The 22,612-nt window shown below is 39.6% G+C and overlaps 2 protein-coding genes across 3 annotated transcripts in view; one reads left to right on the forward strand and one right to left on the reverse strand.

Annotated features, from left to right (window-relative positions):
• Positions 1 to 11,450, forward strand: part of DNAH6 (dynein axonemal heavy chain 6) — an 81,051-nt gene extending 69,601 nt beyond the window's left edge. Inside the window, exons 75-77 of the mRNA XM_078854883.1 lie at positions 2,612 to 2,763; positions 7,211 to 7,433; positions 9,643 to 11,450. Coding sequence (XP_078711009.1) covers positions 2,612 to 2,763; positions 7,211 to 7,433; positions 9,643 to 9,746 — 479 coding nt within the window. The 3' untranslated portion in view covers positions 9,747 to 11,450. The remainder of the gene's footprint in view (positions 1 to 2,611; positions 2,764 to 7,210; positions 7,434 to 9,642) is intronic.
• Positions 11,451 to 11,494: 44 nt separating this feature from the next.
• Positions 11,495 to 22,612, reverse strand: part of CHRNA7 (cholinergic receptor nicotinic alpha 7 subunit) — a 47,483-nt gene continuing 36,365 nt past the window's right edge. For both annotated transcript variants that reach the window (XM_078854884.1, XM_078854885.1), the window contains exons 10-11: positions 16,834 to 16,943; positions 11,495 to 12,852 (exon numbers count right to left, since the gene is read on the reverse strand). In XM_078854884.1, coding sequence (XP_078711010.1) covers positions 12,298 to 12,852; positions 16,834 to 16,943 — 665 coding nt within the window. In that variant the 3' untranslated portion in view covers positions 11,495 to 12,297. The remainder of the gene's footprint in view (positions 12,853 to 16,833; positions 16,944 to 22,612) is intronic.

Raw genomic sequence — 22,612 nt, forward strand, 5'->3', positions numbered from 1 at the left:
TGGAAAAACCACCTCTGCGGTACAAAACTCTACTGACCTGGTATCGACAATCAAGGGGATTTCCCTGTCCCCAGACGACCTGCTTGTCAGTTTTGATGTGGTTTCCTTGTTCACCAAGGTTCCTGTGCCTGACACCATCGCAATCATTGAAGACTTGGTTCATCAAGGACTGAATGCTGGGGTACCCCCCCCTGGTGAGACACTGCTTAACCAATACATACTTCACCTGGAATGGAACCTTCTACAAGCAAACTGAGGGCACCCCAATGGGCTCCCCCCTATCTCCGGTTGTAGCCAACATTTTCATGGAGAAATTTGAGACTGACGCCATCCAGACTGCCACTCTACACCCGACCTTATGGAAGAGGTACGTAGATGACACTTTTGTCATCTGGCCACATGGCCGGCCTGCTCTAGACCAATTTCTCGACCACATCAATTCCATACACCCAGCCATCAGATTCACCATGGAAGTCGAAAAAGATGGCAAGCTACCCTTTTTGGATGTCCTAATTAAAAGGAGACCTGATGGTTCAATGAGCCATTCTGTCTACAGGAAAGCCACCCATACGGATGCCTACCTAAAACCGGATTCCCACCACCATCCATCCCAGAAGAACTCCCTCATCAGACTCTATACCATAGAGCCCAATGCATCTCCGACCAGGAACACATTGCCAGTGAACTCAAACACGTACGCCAAGCTCTTAAGGCTAATGGTTACTCCGACTACACAATCCGCAAGGCCATCACTCCAACCGTCAAGAAGGATCCTGCTGAGGAGCCTTTCAAAACCATCACCTTACCCTACATTGCTGGGGTCACAAAAAATATCTCCAAAATCCTGATTAAACACAAGATTCAGGTACGATTCAACACAGTACATAAAATCCGTGATCTGGTTCCGTCTGTAAAAGACGTGGTTCCAGACATACAGTACCCTGGCGTCTACAAACTAAGTTGCCTCTGTGGTAGCAGTTACATTGGAGAAACCAAACGACATGTCTCGGACCGCATCCGTGAACATAAAGCTGACCTGAAACACGGTAGAACAAACACCTCAGCCGTGGCAGATCACTGTTACAATTCAGTGGGTTCACATGACATTGACTTCTCCAAGACAGAGGTTCTCTGCAAGCCATCTGGCTACCATGAGAGATTCGTTCATGAGGCGATCCACATATACAAACACAGAGACAATTTCAACCGAGAAGATGGATTCTGGCTCAGCAATCATTGGAAGGACGTAATAAACCACTTCGGATCTTAACTGATTGTTGTTCACGTTTATGGTGACTTTCAGACCGCAGTCCACTCACTGGCATTAACTGTGTATCTTGTGTTCTCCACAGGGAATGCATTATTTGCTCCGCTGCAGATCTCCTGCCACCGTTTTGCCATTCACATGTTTCATTGCTTCTACATACTTTTAACATGCCCTCCCTTTGTTAATGCTACCCCCCTCTCCCTTTGGTGCTGCTGATCCTGCATAATGCATGGGCATAATATGACTTTGAAAACCCCCCCACCCACCTACTACGCATTTCCTATGAATATGCTAAATTCCTCTTGATATGCACATTCTTTTGTTAAGGCTCTCTTCTTCTTCCACCTCCAACTCAGCTTATCTACAAGCTCCTAGCTTGGCAGTGTCTCATTCTTCACCTGAAGACGGCTGCTTGCGTTGAAGCCGAAACGTTGTGAGAATTGTTTTTTTATGTTTAATTTTTATTATTTTATTACTTCCCTTCTACATGACTTTACCGAAAGAACTCTATTAATCCGTTGATCTATTATTAAAAAAAGTATGCAAAGTTAAGTATAAAGATAATATTAGTTCCCATGTAGTCCTTTTCTAATAAATGTATTCTTTTTCTGCCATTTTCCTGTGTTGTTGATTACCGTTGATATATTGCTGTGAGATGTAAATGAGATCATCCTACACCGTCTGAGCAATCGGTGTGAGTCATTGTGTCGACATGAAGTTATTAGGATACAGAGTAGAGCTTTAACATATTCACATGATATAATTGTAATGTTTTATGTAAGGCATATACTTTCATTTAAGATTCATGTATTTTTTATGCTCATTTGTATATTGTGCAAAGGCTATTATTTAAAATGTTCATTGTGTTTTAGTCATCATATATAACAACGAAGCAGATTGTGCATTCAATAGCGTATTAATTAAACAGTCAAATTATATTTAATGATAAATGTTTGCTACTAATGCATAATATAAGAATAATCTTTTTAATATTTTCCGTAATGATTTATTCCAGCTTTGCTTTATAAAAAGTTAGCATTAACCTGCTCTTAAACAGAGTATTGTATGCATGCGCACATTCTGTTTGATGGAGATATACAATCATAGCAAACATAATACAAAACATTCTGATATATCGGTTTTGGAATGCAGCCTATTTTCACCCAGAGCAAATTAAAATTTAGATTTTATAATATGTGATTGCGAGTGATGTATTCTCCCTTGTGTGTTCATAGCTCTCTCCTTCACCCACGACTGCTCTGTTACACTCCTCACCCCTACCCCTCAAAATTACCCACCTCACTAACTCTCTCCATAATTCTCCCCCACAACCACCCCACACAGGTACTCTGCAAAACCATGCCCGCAAATACAACCTGCCTATCGACGAGCTTGGCTTTCACTACAAAACATTGCCAGTTTATCGTGACCAGACATCAGTGGCTGAAGCCATGAAAACCCAGCAGTTCGGAGAGGAGCTGGAAGCAGACACACAGGTAATTGCACTCATAGTTAACTGCACATTTGTGTCCACTGATCTGCAAATACAGTTTATTATCAATTCAGAGTTGTAAGGCCTACATATATATGTGTATCGCTCTGGATTCAAAAATTTTTATTCACATTTGGTTGTGAAGCCGTTTCAGGCTTTTTGATTTGCCAAGGAACACCGCTTATGGTTTGTTTCTTGTTTTGCAGTGGACACCCATTGGCATGTTCCTCACAACACGAACCTCTTCCAGTGCCGATAACTTAGCCTGATATCTGTAAATGGTAAAACAATATTCTGTGGGTTACCGTTCTCTGGATAGCTATATTTATAGTTTGTCTTTTGAGGAACATGCTGTTGGCTACTGTTATTAAAACTCGGTTTTCAGTCATTTAAAATTCAGGTTTCATAGCCAGCCATCACCACTTACCTCTCCTGTCTTATTTCCCTCCTGAGAAGAACGTAATGGGTAGATGGCAGTCACAGTAGGAGGCTATGGGAATTACAGAGTCAGACAAAGTTCCTAACTTGTTTGTTGCATTCTCTGTTGTGGGACCTGTTTTGGCGTTTTGTGATGTAGGTAGGGGTGGGGGAGTGCCCGCACTCATCAATTAAATATTGTATTTTGCCACAGAAGTTCTTGACCAAAGGTTCATTAAAACGGAGGTGACACTGGGGCCCCAGGGAAAAAAAACTAATGTTGATTAACTATAAAAAAAACAATTCTGGCGAGATGCTGGAAACAATTAGAGGCTAGTCTTCGGAATAATGTGTAGACAGTTGCCTGGAAGACTGCTTTAGGGGAGTGAAAACAAAAATTGTAATTTAATAATGTCCTCCAAAATAGGATATTCACCAGGTAAATTTACACAATATTATGAGAAAAAAATAAAAGGGCAATTTAAAATGCATTTGTATGATTTAAATGAATAAATTCCATCATGAACAATGGTAAATCATGCTTTTTTTGTCAGATACAACTTAATGCTGGATTATGTTGAAAAATTACAAGGCAGTAAACAAATAGCTAAGCAAAACATGTGATGATGTATCATGCTGGTATTTAATATAGACGATGCAAATTCTATGTTAAATGTGTTATTGTGCAGAATGATTTGACTGGGATGGCAGCTCCTTGGGGCTTTTTGATGCAAGCTGTCACGGCTTCTGGGTACTCGCTAATACATATTTTAAAGATGAAAATGAAACCCTTGTGGAGGCATCACGTCTTTAAAGCTAGAAAATTAAATTGCATGAACAGAAATGTTCAATATCCCCTAAATGGATATATATATTGAAATGTTACCTTTTTGGCTGATTGTGAGCAGTAAATCATATATATGTGCTCCTTTAGCTTGTTGTTGGTATGTTTCTGCAATGGCATAGTAATTTATTATTTCTGTTTTTTACTATTTAGCCATTTCTAATTATATACCATACTTGCTACAAATGATCAGACAAACTTGGAGGATGAGTTCTGCAATGTAAACATATCGATTTAAAGTCACTTTATGAAACAGTATCACATTGTTATTGATCCGTTGTTTGAATAGTCAATTAACATTACTCCTTTTCAAATAATTGCTAGTGGCCTAGGAGCTACACTTGGCTCACCAGCAGTGCAATGGTTTTAAAGCAGTGTGAGTGATGTTGCCTTTTCCATATACACTGACGATAGCGTTGATGCCCAGCCACAATAAATCAAGCAGCTCTTGGTGTGGCCTGGCAGTTTGAGGGGAGGTTGCAGTAGACGTATGAAGATTATATTCCCCCAGCCAGCCACACAAATATTATTTCCCTGAGGTTGCTCAGTCTAGGATATGACGTCCATAGGGGGTTGCTGATATGGCTGTGTCTGTGAAATGATGACTCCTGAGTCACTCGTCTAGCTGAAGATTGGAGATGCCTTACCCAAGGTATCAATGTGAGACTCCATGTACGAGTTATAACGATAAAAATAACAGTAATTTATCATGATGTCGACACATATCTAGATTCAATATTACGTTGGTTGAATATAACATGTTTGACAGAAAGAAGCTTCTATTAATACAGGTTTATCTAATACATTGATAAAGTAAATAATACATTAGTTCTAGGAATTTGACTTTCACCTTACATCTCATTTGGCTGAAGGCTTGTATTGGGAATATATATTATGTATTGCATGGAACGGTAATGCAGATTGATATATAAGCCAAAAATGGAAGAATGTCTTCAGGCTGATCCAATGCTGCAATGTAAAATGCATAAACAATATTTAAATATTGATACAGTACTGTCTATTCGAACAAGTGAGTGAAAAAAAAATTCTGTTGCATTTTTCTTAACTTAATTGACCATTTTACTAGAGGCAGGCTATAAGCCTCACATGAGTGGTGTAACAAATAGCTTTGTACACTTTCCCTTTAAACGTTACACGTGAATTTTTCACTTAAAGCTTTCGTGATTGCAGGAATTAATATTATTTGGGTCTTTCGGTAAAGCCACGTATATAGAAAAAAATTATGAAAATAGAAATAATAAAAATACCACGACGTTTCGATCGCAACACAAGCAATCGTCATCAGGTGAAAAAAGAGGGGGAAAGCTGCTGAGGCAGGCTGTTTATAAAGGTTTAGAGATGGGCGGGGCAGCTAATGTTAGTGTAGGAGAGGTCTCCGTGCCCGGCAGTAGGTCTACCCCAATCAAATAGCTGTTTACAAAGGTTTAGAGATGCTTGTAAATGTAAGCTCGGAGAGAGCTAGGAAAGGGCCATCGCTACATGGAGGTGGAAAAGGATGGCAAGCCGCCATTTACTAACACAGCTAACGGTGGCTGTGTTAGTGAATGTAACTCAGAGAGTTGAAAATAACTGCTAGCATGTTACCCATGTTAACAGTTATTAAAATATTATTAAAATGACTGCTACCTATGTTACCTATGTTTCAACTCTCAGAGTTGCATTCACTAACACAGCCACCGTTAGCTGTGTTAGTAAATGGCGGCTTGCCATCCTTTTCCACCTCCATGTAGCGATGGCCCTTTCCTAGCTCTCTCTGAGCTTACATTTACAAGCATCTCTAAACCTTTGTAAACAGCTCTTTGATTGGGGTAGACCTATTGCCGGGCACGGAGACCTATCCTACGCGAACATTAGCTGTCCCGCCAATTTCTAAACCTTTATAAACAGCCTGCCTCAGCAGCTTCCCCCCTCTTTTTTCACCTGATGACGATTGCTTGTGTTGCGATCGAAACGTCGTGATGTTTTTATTATTTCTATTTTCATTATTTTTTTCTATATACGTGGCTTTACTGAAAGACCCAAAGAATATACACATATGAATTATCCAGCCAAAATCAGTTTAGTGATTTGCAAAAAATACTTCTAGTTTTTTTTAAGTTTTATTGAATGGTATTGCTGATGTGTAAACAAATTGTAAACGTAAACAAAACTTCGTTCTTAAGAAAAGCTGTGTTTTGCATTATGAGGTTGGCTTTTCACTCGGCTCTGGTTTCAGTGAGTTAAGCAATTGGCTTTGTGCGTTCTACCCGATTGGTATTTTATTTTGAAATGAATTGCATCTCGTACAGTTTAGCTCCTGTTAGCCTCTTTTTTTTTAGTTGTGCAATTTTCAAATTGACCTACAAGGTACGTTATGTGTCTTACTTTAATATATTGTGCCACGTGTGATCTGCGCACCCCCATAATCCAGCAACCTGGAAGTAGAGTTGGTGGATTATGAATGGAAACCCATCTGTCAGGCAACAAAGCCCTTACACAAAGCAGAACAAAGATAAAGTGTTCCAAACCTATTTTTGGGGGGTGTTTCCAAGCACGCTGATTTGCTCCTATGCCTATGCAAAATGAAATTGATGTAATATAATGGGACCCTCCTGAAAGAGATGCTTAATAATTACTGAAGCGCTTCTGGTCTCATTTTTGAAAATGGTATTGTTATTCCTATTCAGTCATGATCAGTCCACAGCTGGAGGAAGGCCTCCCCAATTTTTTAAAGTGATGTATATAAATAAATAAGAATTACTGCTCAGTTATTACATAAAACTGGATTCAAACAAGGCCAAAGGTATAGTACAAATTGAATTAAAAAAGCACGATGAAAGAATCTCTGTTGTTCACAACCGATATGAAAGTACTGTATCGCAAAGCCCCATTTGCCTTACGTTGATGCCTGAGGTGATATTTAGCTACGATAGATTACCAAGTGTGCATCAGATCTCGTATTGGCGGTTGAATTATATAACTTATGTGCCCGATTTCCCCGAGAGAAGTACATTGACTCTATATGCTCATGTACACATTGTGCGTAGATCTGGGGGGATATGAACATGTGAAGCGTATCTAATACCGACTTTGTAATGTGAACAGAGGCATACTCATTACATTGATTATATTGTGTGCGTTTTAGTCTCTGCATTTACTGCCACACTTGATGACTTTTATGTGTGTTCAGTTGCCCGCTGTGCAAGATGGTGTCCTGGTTCATGGGTTATTCATGGATGCCTCACGCTGGGATGACGAGGACATGGTGATGGAGGATGCTTTGGCAGGGCAGATGAACCCTCCTCTGCCCGTGCTGCACTTTGAACCACGCCAGAACTACCAGCCTGATCCATCTCTCTACCACGCACCACTATACAAGACTTCTGCCCGTGCAGGAACTCTCTCTACTACAGGTTAGTGAATTAACTCGAATTTTTGTTCATCAGTATCGGTGTCACCTTAGTTTGTCACATTTGTCAGCATTCCATGAAATGTCACTTTGTTAAAATAACTTCCTCACATGTCTACTTCAGCTAAGTGATGAACTAAAGTCTATGGTTTTCTTGATCATGTGTATAAATGATTGTGTGACACAGTAACTTTATACCGAGGTATCATTTTGCTTCTATGTGTTTTTTTATTTGACTATTTGATGGCATAATTGTGAAACGGAGTCATTATCTGACCGTTTATTGTTACGAATATATGCATGGAGTAGAGCGAGGAGGGAATGCAACTAAATTATGCAATTTATTATGTACTGATAAGCATATTACCAACATAATTTCCAACACGTAGCACCAAACATTGTATATCTTCTACACATAGTACATCTCCCCCCTATTGCCCCTCACCTTGCAGTTATATAACCCAACACTCAAAGCCGCAGCTCACACTGCACTCGAATCAGGTAAATAGGTCAGCACAAAATGTGCCGTTTCACGAACAGGAGTTGTGATACCAGATGTCCTGTTTCCAAATTTTACTTGAAATTTAATGAGCACGTTTTGTGGCAAAGGTTTGATGTCATGAATAAATCATGGGCAGCACTTAAAAAATATACAAAACCAAACAAAAAATACAACCATATAAAATAACTGCCATGACTCTTAAGCATTTAATTGGAATGAATACGAAGACGTTTTGTAGTAATGTGGACATTTACATGTTACATAGTACTTTCATTGTAAGGTACGAGGGATGATTAAATCCTGCATGGAGAAATCGTGACCGTGATATAAGTTCATCTCTGTGTGCATCATTACACTCATGCATTTTCAAAGATGTATTGTATTTGCTAGTTTTTTGTTGTTGATATGTGCAAACTGTCATTCATGCATTGGGATGCAAATGATCTTATACAAATTGTGTGATTCATAATTTTACAGATCTACTTGTTCTTACAAAATGCTTTGTTATTTAGTAACTATCAAATGTTTGCATAAAATGCTACTTGGGTTGATTTAAATAATGATATCATGTAGACAATAATGTACGTACCATTATATCCAAATATCTTTTATACCTTCCAAAAGTAATAAGCAGTCTTTTTTGTAATTTTATGTGTGTGAGTTTTAAATAAGGTTCATTACTTCTTAGTCCTAGGATGTGTTAGTTTAAAATAACCGTGCACCAAAACCACTCTGCTCTGGAGTGCATTTTATTATGTAATTACAGTACTATATAATCATTTCACCAGAAATGGATTATTAATGTGAAGATACATCTGGTAATCTACAGTGTTTAAATATATATTATGTCACAAGGAATAACTTAAACGAACATATCAGTTCATGGCTCTGAGCTTCCACACAATGTTCTTCATGTGCTTTATGCAATGATTTTTACTGCGACTCCAAATGTGCTAAAGTTTTATATTTATTCAAATCAGATGTATAACTCGGTACATTAAATGTGCTGTATTATTACATAATTTAAAGTCTAAGTATTAAACTGAGCACATATTTTTCTTCCTGTTAAAGACGATGATTCATATATGTCAAAAACATGATTTTATTAGCATTTTTAAGGAGGAACTTTTTCACCATCATTTGCCATTCATTGTAAATCATGAAAATTGCTCACAAAAAGGCACCAATAGACAACATCTGAATGAATGAAAAAACACATTTAAATGTACCACAGTAAGTGGCTACTTGGAGTGTTGCAAGGCTTCGCTGTTCTTGCCAATCTTGGTAATGCAGTTTGAGTGACTTGCCTTTGATTCTGAAACATGACCTATTGTGTTGCAGCATGAATATTGAATTATTGACCGATAAGTACTTGTGCTGAGAATGCAAAGCCGTGTGCGCATTCTGTGAGGAGGGTTGCTATGTACATTTCACCTAATCCCTCTAGCCTTCATCTCGAGTTGACATTTGCATTTTATAAATAAATCATTGCGCGAGATAGATTTTTTTATGTTGCATGGTGTATAAAGGCACTATCATATTGTTTTAAATGTAGTTGTTTACACAGTTCATCACAAACGTTTAAAAAAAGATAATGTGCGTTTATTTTCGAAGCTTCATGAACAGTGTGTAATAATGTGAGAGGATGACAGGGAAAAGGGTAATGGTGTAAGGATGAATGTATAGATTTGACTTTTTTTCTTCCTTGCAGGTCACTCAACCAATTTTGTTGTCACCGTCTTCATACCTTCTAAAAGGGACAGTGATTACTGGATCTCCAAAGGAGCTGCGCTGCTTTGTCAACTCAATGATTAGGGCTTTGATGTCCTTTCGTTTTCTCATCTGTTCTTGGAAAATGACGCTAAAAGGTGTCTTATAATTTCTGATGGTCACGGATGTAAATGAGCGGATGTGTTACCTCTAAATTGAGACTGCTAGTATCTTAAAGTAAACTGCAGTGAAAGTTAAAACTAAATTACACTTTTACTTATGTAAGTTATTTATTCCACACTTTGTGTTAACTTTAAAATTCATGCAAAATGCTGTCTGGCTGCTTTTGGGGCCCAGGTATTTCAGAATATGCAAGCAGTATGGTAATGTTGAAGTATAACGTCAGCTGCTGTGTTTTAATGTGGATGGATTTAGCTTCACAGTTATATAACCTCCCACCATCTGTTTGGAGCTTCATGATGCTCATCTCTGATTGACATCAATTACACCGAGCACCCTTCTGCACTACATGTTGCCAATCTTGGATGGGCCACACTTTTTTTAACAGTGATAACCTGTTTTTGTATCGAATCCTATTAAAAATATATCTGGAATTAATATACAATTTAATCTTCCATGCTTGCAATTGATTCTTTGTCTGATGCTTGTAATGCATAGTATGTTCATGTTTGCAGGGAAAAAGGAAAAGATGCAATGCCCTCTTCAGTAAAAATTAATTGTGATCGTTTCATTTTTGGTAATCTTTTAATCAGCAAATTTTGTATTGTAGTCTGAAATATTTAACATTGAAACAAAATATGCAAAACCTTCATGAGTTTAATGAAGAAAATAAACATTTATTTTGTAAAACCAACACATTTGTATGCGCAGCTTATATATAATCTAAACATCAACTTGTAAAGGTCACTGCTTTAACAAGACAAACATGACGACACAAAAACACACAGTTATTGAAAACAAATGCTATTTTTAAAGTAATGAACAATAATAATAATGATAACCTTTGTTTGTTTGAATAAATACCCACACAATTTTTACACGGACTTGCGTGGACAAACTTGTGAATTATACATGTTATATTTATTTATACCTTAACTTTACAAGTACCATATTTTAAACGGGAAAACGTCTACGACTCAGTAAAATATCAAATTAGCCCTAGTTAGACGAACTGGCGTCCTGCAATTGAGTACAACTCTGTATGCACTCTAGAAATGTGTACATATACACATTTTTGCTTTAATCACAATATAAGGTTGGCAGAAACACAATGGTTCTTGTATAACCTTTGATGTAACATTTGTTTAGGAATGGCATTTGTTTTTAGGATGTTTGCTTTCGCTTTGCTTTTTGAAGACAATGCATACGTTTGTTATTCCATCTTTTTAAATAGTTGTATTGATTATTAAAGCATGTTGATGAATGATTCTGCACTGTGATGAGTTTTGAATGCACAGTGGTTGTAAATGTATCGTTTTATCAAGTATTTAATGTCACGCTGAAATGGTATTGTGCCTCATTTTTAAATCCTTCCGACATTAACAGTTTATCACTTCTGAAAAACACCGATTGTGCCATGTGTAAAAAAGATTCCGCGGAATTGAGAACCTCATTGTTTACTCAACCTTTAGTCGATTGGACTTTTTTTTCCCAAAATGTGTTCTTGAATATATCTCTATGTTTTATCTGTCAAACTGTTGTTTGTGTTTGTTACAACTGACAGCGTGTTACAAAAGCAATGATCAGATTTTCAGCACACAATGTGAACTTTAATATTGTTTGCATGCAGCTCCGTTAATGTCACTGCTAAACCAATGTTCTGTTTTTTTCACAAATGAAATAGCATTGTATCTGTAAAATGTTCACAGTATCACTAGAGTTTTGCCAATCTCTGTGGATAAATTGAGAAAAACACAGGGAACTAGTTTGACTTGGAAAATGAATTACATTGCAAGTAAATTAAGCACATGGGACATGATATTGAATTATTGTGCCATGTTTCCATTATCATACACTGTTATCATTCCCAGTCTGTGAATTACGGTTTGGCTGCTTTTGAAATAATTAACGTTGTATTATTTTGATGAAATGCATAATTACAACATACAAATGAAAATGTACTGTATAGTAAAAATGCCAACTGGACATCCCTCGTAGGCATTGTACTCGCCACTATTTCCTATTTTTGACAGTTGGTGGTTAAAATTCCATAACCATATGGTAATTTCTGTGGTAAATTGCCAAAAACGCACCATCTTCAATTAAGGAACCTGCAGCCTGTGACATCATTCGCAAGTGAGGACTATTGTAACGGTCAGAATACCTGATAGCAAAGTGCCTTAAATTATTTAAATAACTCTCTTCATCTCCACAATTTGCCAGACCGCTCTTGCAAAAGAGAATCTCTCACCAGGATAAAGAACACTCACCATGGCTTACATAAGGACCGTAGGCAAAGTCGTTACATTGTTAAAATCAATAATTGTATTCATCTGTAGAATGTTATCTTACACCATTATCAACTTTTACTAAAGCTTAAATAGCTCACTTGCGATGTTGGCCATGTCACGGAACACCTGAAGCAAATGGATGAAAATATCACAAGTCTGGGGTATCTTTACACCGAGCGTTCCACTCATGTGAAGTCTTTGGCCACAGCCTCAGTGAAGTGTGGTGCAGACATGAGGATGGAGATGGTGGAGATGATGGTGAAGAGGGAGAAGGCAAGCAGGCACAGCCGGTCCACCACGGCGGCAGCAAACTTCCACTCCGACGCGATCGCCTCGTTCTCATCCTGCGTGCGGAAGCGCCCAGCGATGTAGCGTAGCTCTATCAAGATTTTGGTGATCTCGCTGTTCATACCCGCAGTGGGGTCCGGATGCATTCCACGTTGGGCATTGCCAGGCTCCTCCTCGGGCCCGGCGCTATTGAAGCAGGTCTCCCGGCCGCACATGACGCCCGAGTCGCTGGTGGGCGGCTGCTGTGGCGCGTCGGGGTTTGTGAAGCCGATGAAGACGCCGTGTCCGTTGGTTTTCTTGTGTACGCCGCTAGCCGACAGGAGAGCGAGGTCCAAGCTGACCATGCTGTTGCGGTGCAGGATGCTCAGGCGGCGGGCGAGCTCATGTCGCTCTCTCCCGGGCTGCTTCATGCGCAGGAACCAGGCACACCAGTCGAGCAGGATAACGCGAACCTAAGCCAGGTGGACAGATGGGAGGAAACGTGTTTGAACGCGTATCCATACTTGGGAATAACCAGAGACAAATCACATTACAGCATTCCCACCGATGTAGGATCTTAACCACTGAAATGTATTTTTTTAAAATGACAAAAAATGTAAGCTGAATGTTACTCAATTGTAATTGGAAAGGTAAACATAAAGTACCATAATATTTGGTTCTGCATGAGAAAATGTTAACTGATTCAATATGTATCAAACAATGAGATGCTTACGTTTAATGAGTTGGTCTTGACCCAAGAGTTTATAAAATTGGCTGAGTTATATCAAATACAAGTGCAGGCCAAGATTTTAAGAAGTAAAATTCACGAATGTGAAAGCATGGATAATGCTGGATCCCATGTTTTAATCATGTGTCGACTTGAAGCGATCAAGCATACTTTTTAGAATTCAAAATTAAGAAGGGGATTAGATGTATGTATGTTTGTTGATCATATTTCGCACCGTACGTAGCCAACTGCTAATTGGAAGTGCGGGTGAAGGACAACAAACTAAACACAAAAAGCAGTTTTAAAGAAATGATTTTTCAATCTAGATTTAAAAGTGCATTGCTCAAGTGGCTTCATAAAATTGGCTGGAAGAGCATTCCAGACGGCCGCAGAAGCGCATCTGAAAGCGTGCAATGCAGTGACCGTCTTTGTTCGATGGCCAGCCAAAAGCCGCTGCTAGGATGACCGGAGTTTGCGTGATGGATTGTGCTCCGTGACGAGATCAGTAAGGTATTGTGGTTCGTTTGTGGCAAGCACTTTGTGTGTCATGAGTGCGACCTTGTAATATATTCATTCAGCTCGGAGAGCACTGGACGGACACGGTCGGATCTTGCAGTACCATTATTATGGGTAGCGTAATCTAAGTTAAAACAAGGAAAACGATGCCGACATAAAAAAAAACATGTCTTGAAATAGTCATTTTAATCAAGAGCTACCTCGTGTTATTAAGTGCATTTGAAAACTAAACATTTTATATATTTTCTAGAGCTAAAGGCATGGTGCTTTTAAATGATTGCCCTAAGTTGGAGCTGATGACTGCATTTACAGGAAGCAGTGCTGTTGAAGTGATAAATAGCTGCTTTGTTCCCCGAGGCATCTTGCTGCGTCGCTGGCAGTGTGTTGCATGTTGGGAATAATAATTGCTCGGTTGGATTGTTTGTGCTGCTGGCTGAACATGTGGTGATGCATTTCGAGTAACACGGAGAGGCAGTGGGGAGAATGCTGAGGGTAATGAAACAGCTCTTCGGTCCTGCCCGCGATCCATCTGCCCTGACAATCGTTCACACTTTGCTTCAACTTAACCTTACACTTTGGTTTTCCAGCAAAGGCCACTTTTAGCAGACTTGCTATGGATTTTTGTCGACAGGTAATTTTTATATTTGCCATTAGGCCACAATTGAACATTTTACGTCGGAAACATTTGTCGATTGAATTTTTAAATTTGAATTTAAATATATTTGGTTGCAGGATATTTGATTGTAAACAGGCAAACAAAAAATGTCGAATTGTCTGTGTTCTACACGCAAATACATTTTTATGTTATCAGCTAAGTATTCAAATCTCACAATGTGACCTATCTATACTTTCAAGTTTTGATGTATCGTGATGTAAATCTTGTTTTTGGCAATTTAATGCCAAATGTGTTATCGGTGTCACGTAATGTAATGTAGAATCCATTTAGAACTCTCGCACGCCATGCATTACCCCATGTTATAGAATGGCCCGTGGAATGATATATCACAGAACTGCTTCTGAAATGACTTCAGGTGACCTTATCCACACTCGGGTGCAGCACTTTCACATCCACTCTGCTCAATTGAAAATTGTCACATGTCAGTCCAATTGCTATATATTTTTTTGTCGGAGTGCGATATAGACAGTACAACTGAGAACACGGTTTAATCATTGGCAGCTACTTGTGTTTGAACACAGGATCTCAGCGGTGCCAACTTAGCACACTAGAAACTTGATGTGCCATTTAAAGTCAACATATATAGGTATAATACACAGGAAGCAAGTGGTAAATAAAACAGTTCATTCCGATAATCGTGCCAACACACTGGGTGGCATTGCCATTGATTGTTATTCAGCAACCACGGCACAGCAGATGGCGTGCTTAGGTTAAACAGAATATCCTCCCAGGAAATGGCATGCAATTGGCTTGGGGCAAACATGATGACTAAGCCTACCTATTTGAGTCAATATCGCATTGCGTTTTAACACGAAGGAACATTTCCTAATTGTGCACATCAGGCATCGAACATTGACACCACTCGTTCGCTCGTGCACAGCTCACTATATATGTTCATTTAAGATGTTATGTGGTTGTGCTTTGTCTCACTGCGGGTGGACAAAGTGTACAAATACAGCATGCTGCACAAAATCCTCCCACAGGTGTTGCATTATCGAGTAATTTAGTGTCAACAAAGGCAGCGACTGCTGATAACGTATTAGACTTTTATGAAGCAATAATGCAGAACCGTGTACTGATTTTCAATCCTTCACCCAATTTTTATTTCATTTTCAGGACAAGTAACGGACAAAACAATACACACAAAAGCACTCTCACCATAAATCTCGATGTCACTTGACTCCATGTTCCATGAATTAATGTTCAACCGTTTTTAACCTTTGAGTTGCTCAACTATATGATTTTTTTTCCATATAAATGTATTTTGTAATTTCTGCATGAAAACACATTTCTGGAATTGCATGCTACTGGACATCTGTGAAAAAGAGCTTTATAGCTCAACGGATTCCTCCAGTATAAATAAATATTCTGATTCTGATATAATCATAAGGGTTTGCCATTGCATCTTTGCTGTATTAATACTCTATTTTTTATTTAAATGTATAAACATTTCATTGTTCTGTGTTTGTAACTTATTTTAAATTGATAGTAAAAGTCGAAGGAAATAATAAAAGGTTAATGTTTATACAAATTGACCTTGACCAAAATAATTCCCCATCTTTTATTCAACGATACGGCAAATTTGTACATTGTTTATAAAAAAAAAGTATCACTTATATCTGCAGTGCGGACCGTGACATCAAGGTGAAATTAATGTACAAAAAAACTCGCATGAATTTCCATATTATCCTAAGGCTTTGAAAATTCCGTGATGCTTTCCTGGGTAATGATATAGCTTAAGTTTCACAATGAAAGTGAAAGCGTACGATTGGAGCAAATGTCACATTGAGAACATTGGGGTCATAACAACATCAACATCATGGGTTTAACAACTACACTGAAATCTTTGCTTTCATGCTTCGAGCTAAGTCCAAGTGTCTCCTTGCTCAAATGATTAATGAAGTGGGATTCATCTCCATTGGCAACACAACGCCAGTGGTAAAAACTCCATTATTATGGTGAGAGCCCGTATCTCCAAAGTGAAATAGTAAACCAAACCCTTGAACAGCCCTTTCTCTAGAAATCCTACACTTTTATGCTTTATAATTATTACGAGAAAGTTTGTTTCGTGCAAGTGTGGAGACATTTGAGTTATACAGTCCTATATTAATACTACTCTGAAGCCATTTGTCAGGCCACTGTTGCATACAGGTTTCCCTACACTGGATCATTCGTGGGCGGTGTTTGATCATACTTTCGATGCGTGTGGATGCCTTGATTCAGATATCACTCACCACTGATGTTAACCATCGTCAGAAATCAAACTCAGAGTTCAGCAGGTTCACAGTGCAGTGCGCTAACCACTGCTTCGCCGCTCCCCGAATGTATTCAAACAGTACTAACAGCAAAAATAAGAATATTTCAAAATCGTTCCCACCTTGACATATTTTTCTATTCATAAACAGTAAAAACTTAAATTAAACTGATAACTCAAAAATGTATCATGCTTATGCGATCCGTGCGCTTACATATAGCGGGGGTGAAGGTTTGTGTGTGAGCACAGCTGCTGTCTGTATATGAAGTAAAGCCACTCACCCACTGTGGCATCTTCTTTCCGTCGGGGTTGCGGTGATGGTATTGCAAGACTATGACCGTGACCACCACTGAGAAGGCCACGATAATCATTGTGCTCGCAAAGTATTGACCTGCAGGTGGGTGTTGGGAACAGGGCACAAAAGGTTATGTCATGAAGGTGCGAACAAAGCTTGCGAAATGCACATACCGGCTGACATGCCTATAGATTGAATGAGCAAACATTTTTTTATCTTTTATGTCTCAATAAAATGCACCAAAGGAGCGAAAAGTGAAATATCCCTTTAACGATGTATATCCGTGTTGCAGCTTGCACTGCGCAAAGCACGAGCGCGTTCAAGACATGCGGCAATAAACCAAACCGCTACACGGCAGTATTAAAGTGGGAATAATGGAGAACTACATTGGATATCCTAAATAATAATCACGAGCTGTGGTTGGTAAATCCGTCGAGTATTGCGGTACACACGTGAGGAGAGGTAAAGGACAACGTAGACATGTTAAGCAATAAAAGGTGGTTTGTAGCTGGGCTGCATGACACTTTCATTCCGTGGCCTTGAATAATCTGAAAATGAATTTTATATTCATGGCATTTTTCTGCCCCCAAATGCTATTTTGCCACCGCCGCCCATATTGCGAGAGAGTAAGATTCCACATGATGTTACAGCTTCATTGCAAGCCACAACAAAACAATTCAAATTCATCTTCTGAAGTGCTGTATAGAGCATATCATTAACATCATTATCATCATCCATGGTCAATCCACCGCTGGATTGAGGCCTCCCCAAACCTCCACCACCACCTCTCACGATCATTTCACGTAATCACCTCGCACCTACACACGAACTGATTCAAATCTCATATATTTTATCTATATTTGTTTTATTTCATTACGTAACAATAAGGTGATTGTTAGAGTGTTTTTCTTTGCAAATTCTTGTTCCACGCTTCGATGCAAGACAATCGGGGCTCATGTTATATTGCCTTGTGGCATTTTTTTAAAATCCTCGGTCTCACTAGCAAAAAATTAACCCGTAAAAACAAAGTTTTTCACTATAAATCCTTTATATGCGTGGCGGCTAGAGTCCTCTCGTCCTCTGGCTTGAGATGGCTGCCACCTATGGGTCAGATGATTGCCTGCCACTATTAAGCAATTGGTAATTAAATATAAAAAAAAATTCCCTAAAATATTGAAAATTTTGGAAAAAAAATTGAACGAAAATAAATTGTTACGCACAACGAGTCTGTGTGCAAAATGTCAGCTCGATTGGATCACGGGAAGTGGGTTAAAAAACGACCGAAAGATTTGCACGGTCGTAAGCGCGCAAGCAAGCAAGCAAGTGAACTTAATAGAAAGGATTTAAAAGTAGACGTGTCTCACTTGTCTCCCTCCTGCTTGTTTAGGCAACCACTCAGTTTGGACAGAAATACTGCAATTGTGATTCGGCGGGGGCGTTTAAATGCGCCTTACAAATGTAAATTACTATTATTATTTTTTCCACAGCCCTAACCTTTTGAGTTTCGCAAAAGGGACGATTTTGAGGGCGAGAGATAAGCGCTTCGAGTTATGTTGGCGCGTGAGTTGTGGAGGTGTAAAGTAGGTTTGCCGCAGCAGAACCTATCGACAACGCAACATAGATTGTGATTTAATAGCAATAGAGTCTGAATAAGTGGTGAGTCCTTTTCAAAACAAGCATTCTTGTACAGGCGCTCTCCGAGCACAAGTTATCGTCTACACATCGGCCTGGCTTTGAACAATAATTGTCTTTGATTCTCACAGCATGTAACCTTTAATGTGCACCCCCCCCTCCCTTTGCTTATCAGGACATAAGTGAATAATGAGATTACTCTGTTGCAATGCATTACTTGAATTTCGTTAGAGATTACATTTTTGAGACAGGTGACAATGTCGCCTGCTTGCTGTGACCTTCAGTCGAACAGCGATGTTAGCTGGTGGTACTTTCTCAGCAAGTGAATTGACATTTTAAATGGGTGGTGTGAAAGAGCGTGCAATCCCTATTTAGTCTGAGATCAATAAAATAGTGTTTGTAAAGGCAAGCTCATGGTCTGGCAACAATCATAATAACAACCTTATAATCATTTTAGGAATGTAATTGACGTGACTACGGTTCTTTAATACTAAGTGGCATTTGGTGGTGTCGTTGGGTTTCTTAATACGGTAAATGTACCCGTAAAATAATTGACATAAAAACAATCGCTAAATGGATTTCAGAAAGGCACCATCGGCATTCTTGCTGCACGCAGCAGTCATTCTGGCTGGGGATCGGGACGCCGTGGAAATGCAGTAAATTCTCGGATAGCGGCCGTTACGACATTGACAAACACGTCACACCGATGACTATTTGCCAACGTTGAGTATCCAACGTTGGCAAATATGTTCTGGCATCTTTACAGCTCCTTTAATGATCCAATCTTTGTGTTCCTGCCACAATGTAAATGCCCGCAGCAATAGTGACAGCATTAGTGTGTCCTTTTTGCATGTTCCAAATCAAATGGCTAAAGAAGAGATGCAGAATACAAGAAGCGGAAAATCTCTCCTTTACTCGACGACAAAAGACTGCAGAGTTAAATATGCTGGTATCTTGTTCTTTTGTTTCATAGGAATCTGTGCAAGTTTAAACATGATTAAGCATCTCTTTTTGCATTGTAACAAAATAAACCAATGTAAAGGTTTAACGTAGTGAAACATTTCCATTTTAATTGGACACGTTTGACAAGATGACGTGGTTGTCGCATGTTGTTGGAATGCTGACATTATTCGCCTTGTTAATGTTACAGGCCTTTGAGACACAAAACTAAATGTGATTTAGTCGGTGCAGTCATAAAAAAAAGAAACATTGACAATTTATGTCGCCACATTTTATATTTCTCAATGCGACATATCCACTGTCCTCTTAATAAAGTAGAGTAGTCTTCTTGGTTATTTCGGTAAAGTCACGTAGAAGGGAAATAATAAAATAATACAAATAAAACATAAAATAATTCTCACGACGTTTCGGCCACAACGCAAGCAGCCGTCCTCAGGTGAAGAACAGGTCCGTCGGAAAGACAGCGAAAGACAGAAAGACAGCGTCTTTCCGACAGACCTGTTCTTCACCTGAGGACGGCTGCTTGCGTTGTGGCCGAAACGTCGTGAGAATTATTTTATTAAGTTTTATTTTTATTATTTTATTATTTCCCTTCTACGTGACTTTACCGAAGTAACCAAGAAGATGAATCCCTGCAGTCACGAAAGCTTTAAATAGAAAAGTAGAGTAGAATAACATTTTCGAACTGAATATGCTTCACACCTCACCAGTTGATTAATCAGCCTATGCTTACATTTTAATTACCTCGAATTAATGAGAAGATTAAAATGTTCAATACAAAGGTAGCAAACGGAGCATGCCGCCGAAAAAATGTTGGGGAGATTAGGCTGGGTTTCAGACGCGATGGGAATGTCTTTGCCATATCCCAGAGAAACATCGGATCTTCACGTGGTGGGGGTGGGGGGGGGTTGTTGGTTACTCGAGTGTACGTCGTCACGTTCCTGGCGAAATGGATCTCTCCAACCCTCCCAAACCGCCCCTGCAGGATCACAATTCGGTGCGGCACCTGGAGCAGTGGCGTTAGACAGTGACAGAATGTCACCATCAACTGTGAGCCGCTGGAGTTTGGAGAGAAACAAACAAAAGGAGTGCGGGGGGAGGGGCAATGCTTTACCCTTTATGTCTTATAAATCTTAGAGAATAAACTCTCCGTCGTGTAGGGTTCACTGCCTCCGCTCAACTCCTCCCTTCACTGCTGGTGGTTGCTGGGTCTTCTGACGACGTCACGTTTTGTTCCTCTGAGCCCTGAGACCGCTCGTGGCAGGACCTCACCGTGGCCACGCTGATAGCATGCCGGTGCATTATTGATAAGGCATGCGTTTTTCCTGGGCGGGATGCTAAGCTTCGTGTCCCGTCTTATGCGTTCTGAACCTAATCCTTTGACACTCTTCGAAATCGAGAAAAAAACACACCGCGCGCTTCTGTGTGGTCTGTGGACAAAATCCTCGAAGGTAATTTATCTTCAAGGTCCAATTCTCGCCAAATGTAACTGCAGGTACCTCCTCAATAAGGTTACGGAGCTAATATGACCTGCTTTATCCCTCTTACGAACGAGATAAAGACGTCTCAGTGGGATTTCATTTTGATTTATATCGATATAACACGCCTACCTACCTAGGTACCCACCTATTTACTTTGAAAAAATAACCTTCCATCCTACATCCACATAACCCATTTCAGCCGGCTTTGTTTTGATCAGTGACCCGGAAAATATGTCCGTACCTGGCACACCACATCCAGTATAATAGCTCTCTTATGTCTGTGGCTATGGCTAGTGAAGTGAGACCTCCAGTATACCAGATAATGAGTGATAAATGAAGCCCTGCACTGAGCTCTATTCACTCAGTGGTGAACTTATGTGTGAGGGATGTAATCAACAAAAGCAATTGTTTTGAATCATGAATTGACAAATTAACATCTCGCTTAGCATTTACACGTTCTCATTAGCTCTGGAATAACATCTTGGCGAGCACATTACATGACGATAAAAAAAAAACTTTAAAGAAATTACTGCATACAACCTCCTCTTGTCGGGATAATTACTGGTTGATGAGAAAAATATTATTGCTTACAATGGATTACAGGTCCCTGAAGGCTTCCTATACACGCCTATGTGAGGGTCCAGAAACAGACATTTTTTTAACCAATGTATCAGCGTGAGCATGACGCCCGCATGAACAGCACCTGCGCGCCTATTTTATTTTAGAGCCACAGCAGCTGCTCGCAACCAAACGTTCTACCGTCGCAATTCAAGTTCCCATTAACTGCATTCGCACCGGAGTTAATGCTCTGGACATATGCTCACCTGTTGCCTGTGCTCCCAGCAGGCTGGCATTTTGCTCAGAAGAAACACATTCATAGTCGCCGAAACTATGTTGTTGTTTTTTTAAGTCTGTGCTGACGACTGACGAGCAATAAACAAGTGAGTGGCAGGTCATTTGAAAGGGAAGTTGCTGTCAGTTTAACACATAGTCGACTTTCTAGACCAATCTTATCCATAATAGAAGATTTTGGGTTAGATCGGGTAAATATAAATGTGTCGTTAAACCCACCACCACCCGGCACAGCTAATCGGTAAGGTTTGCCACGTGAACAAAACGTGCCAATTCGTTACAAGTACAGCACATCGGTTTGTTGGAAAAGTTAACCCACAACATTTACAATTCGAGTACGACGTTTTGCCATAAATTACAACTGGCATCATCAGGCGACAGCCAGAGTTGTGGAGAAATCCTCCTGTTTCGGTCTTAGAGGGATAGATGTAATGTCGTCACGTGCGTGTCAAACAGGTGCGAAGGCCAGAGGGATGGGGTTAATGTGTGCGTATTGGTGTGGCGTCGTGTTCCTTGCTGGTTAAAGAGGAATTGCACTGTGCAGGTTTCATGTCACGCCTGACATTGCTGAACCACAGGCTCCCTCACCTCTGCATCATTGTACAATTGCCACGACCATCGCACAAATGCCAACTCGGTAATAATGCCGTAGGTCTTGCAGAATGTTTTCCCAAGACCACGGGTGTATACGATTTAAACCCGGGTGCTTCGCATTCATAATTGCTGTCAATGGTTTGCAAAATTTCCACTGTCGGAAAAAAAGCGTGATATTTATGTGCTGTGTGTAGGTGTTAACGGTGTATTCACGAATTACTTTTCCCAGCTAAATTGCACGTCCAC

Source organism: Lampetra fluviatilis, chromosome 3, assembly GCF_964198595.1.
Source record: "Lampetra fluviatilis chromosome 3, kcLamFluv1.1, whole genome shotgun sequence".
In the NCBI taxonomy this organism is placed as follows: domain Eukaryota; kingdom Metazoa; phylum Chordata; class Hyperoartia; order Petromyzontiformes; family Petromyzontidae; genus Lampetra; species Lampetra fluviatilis.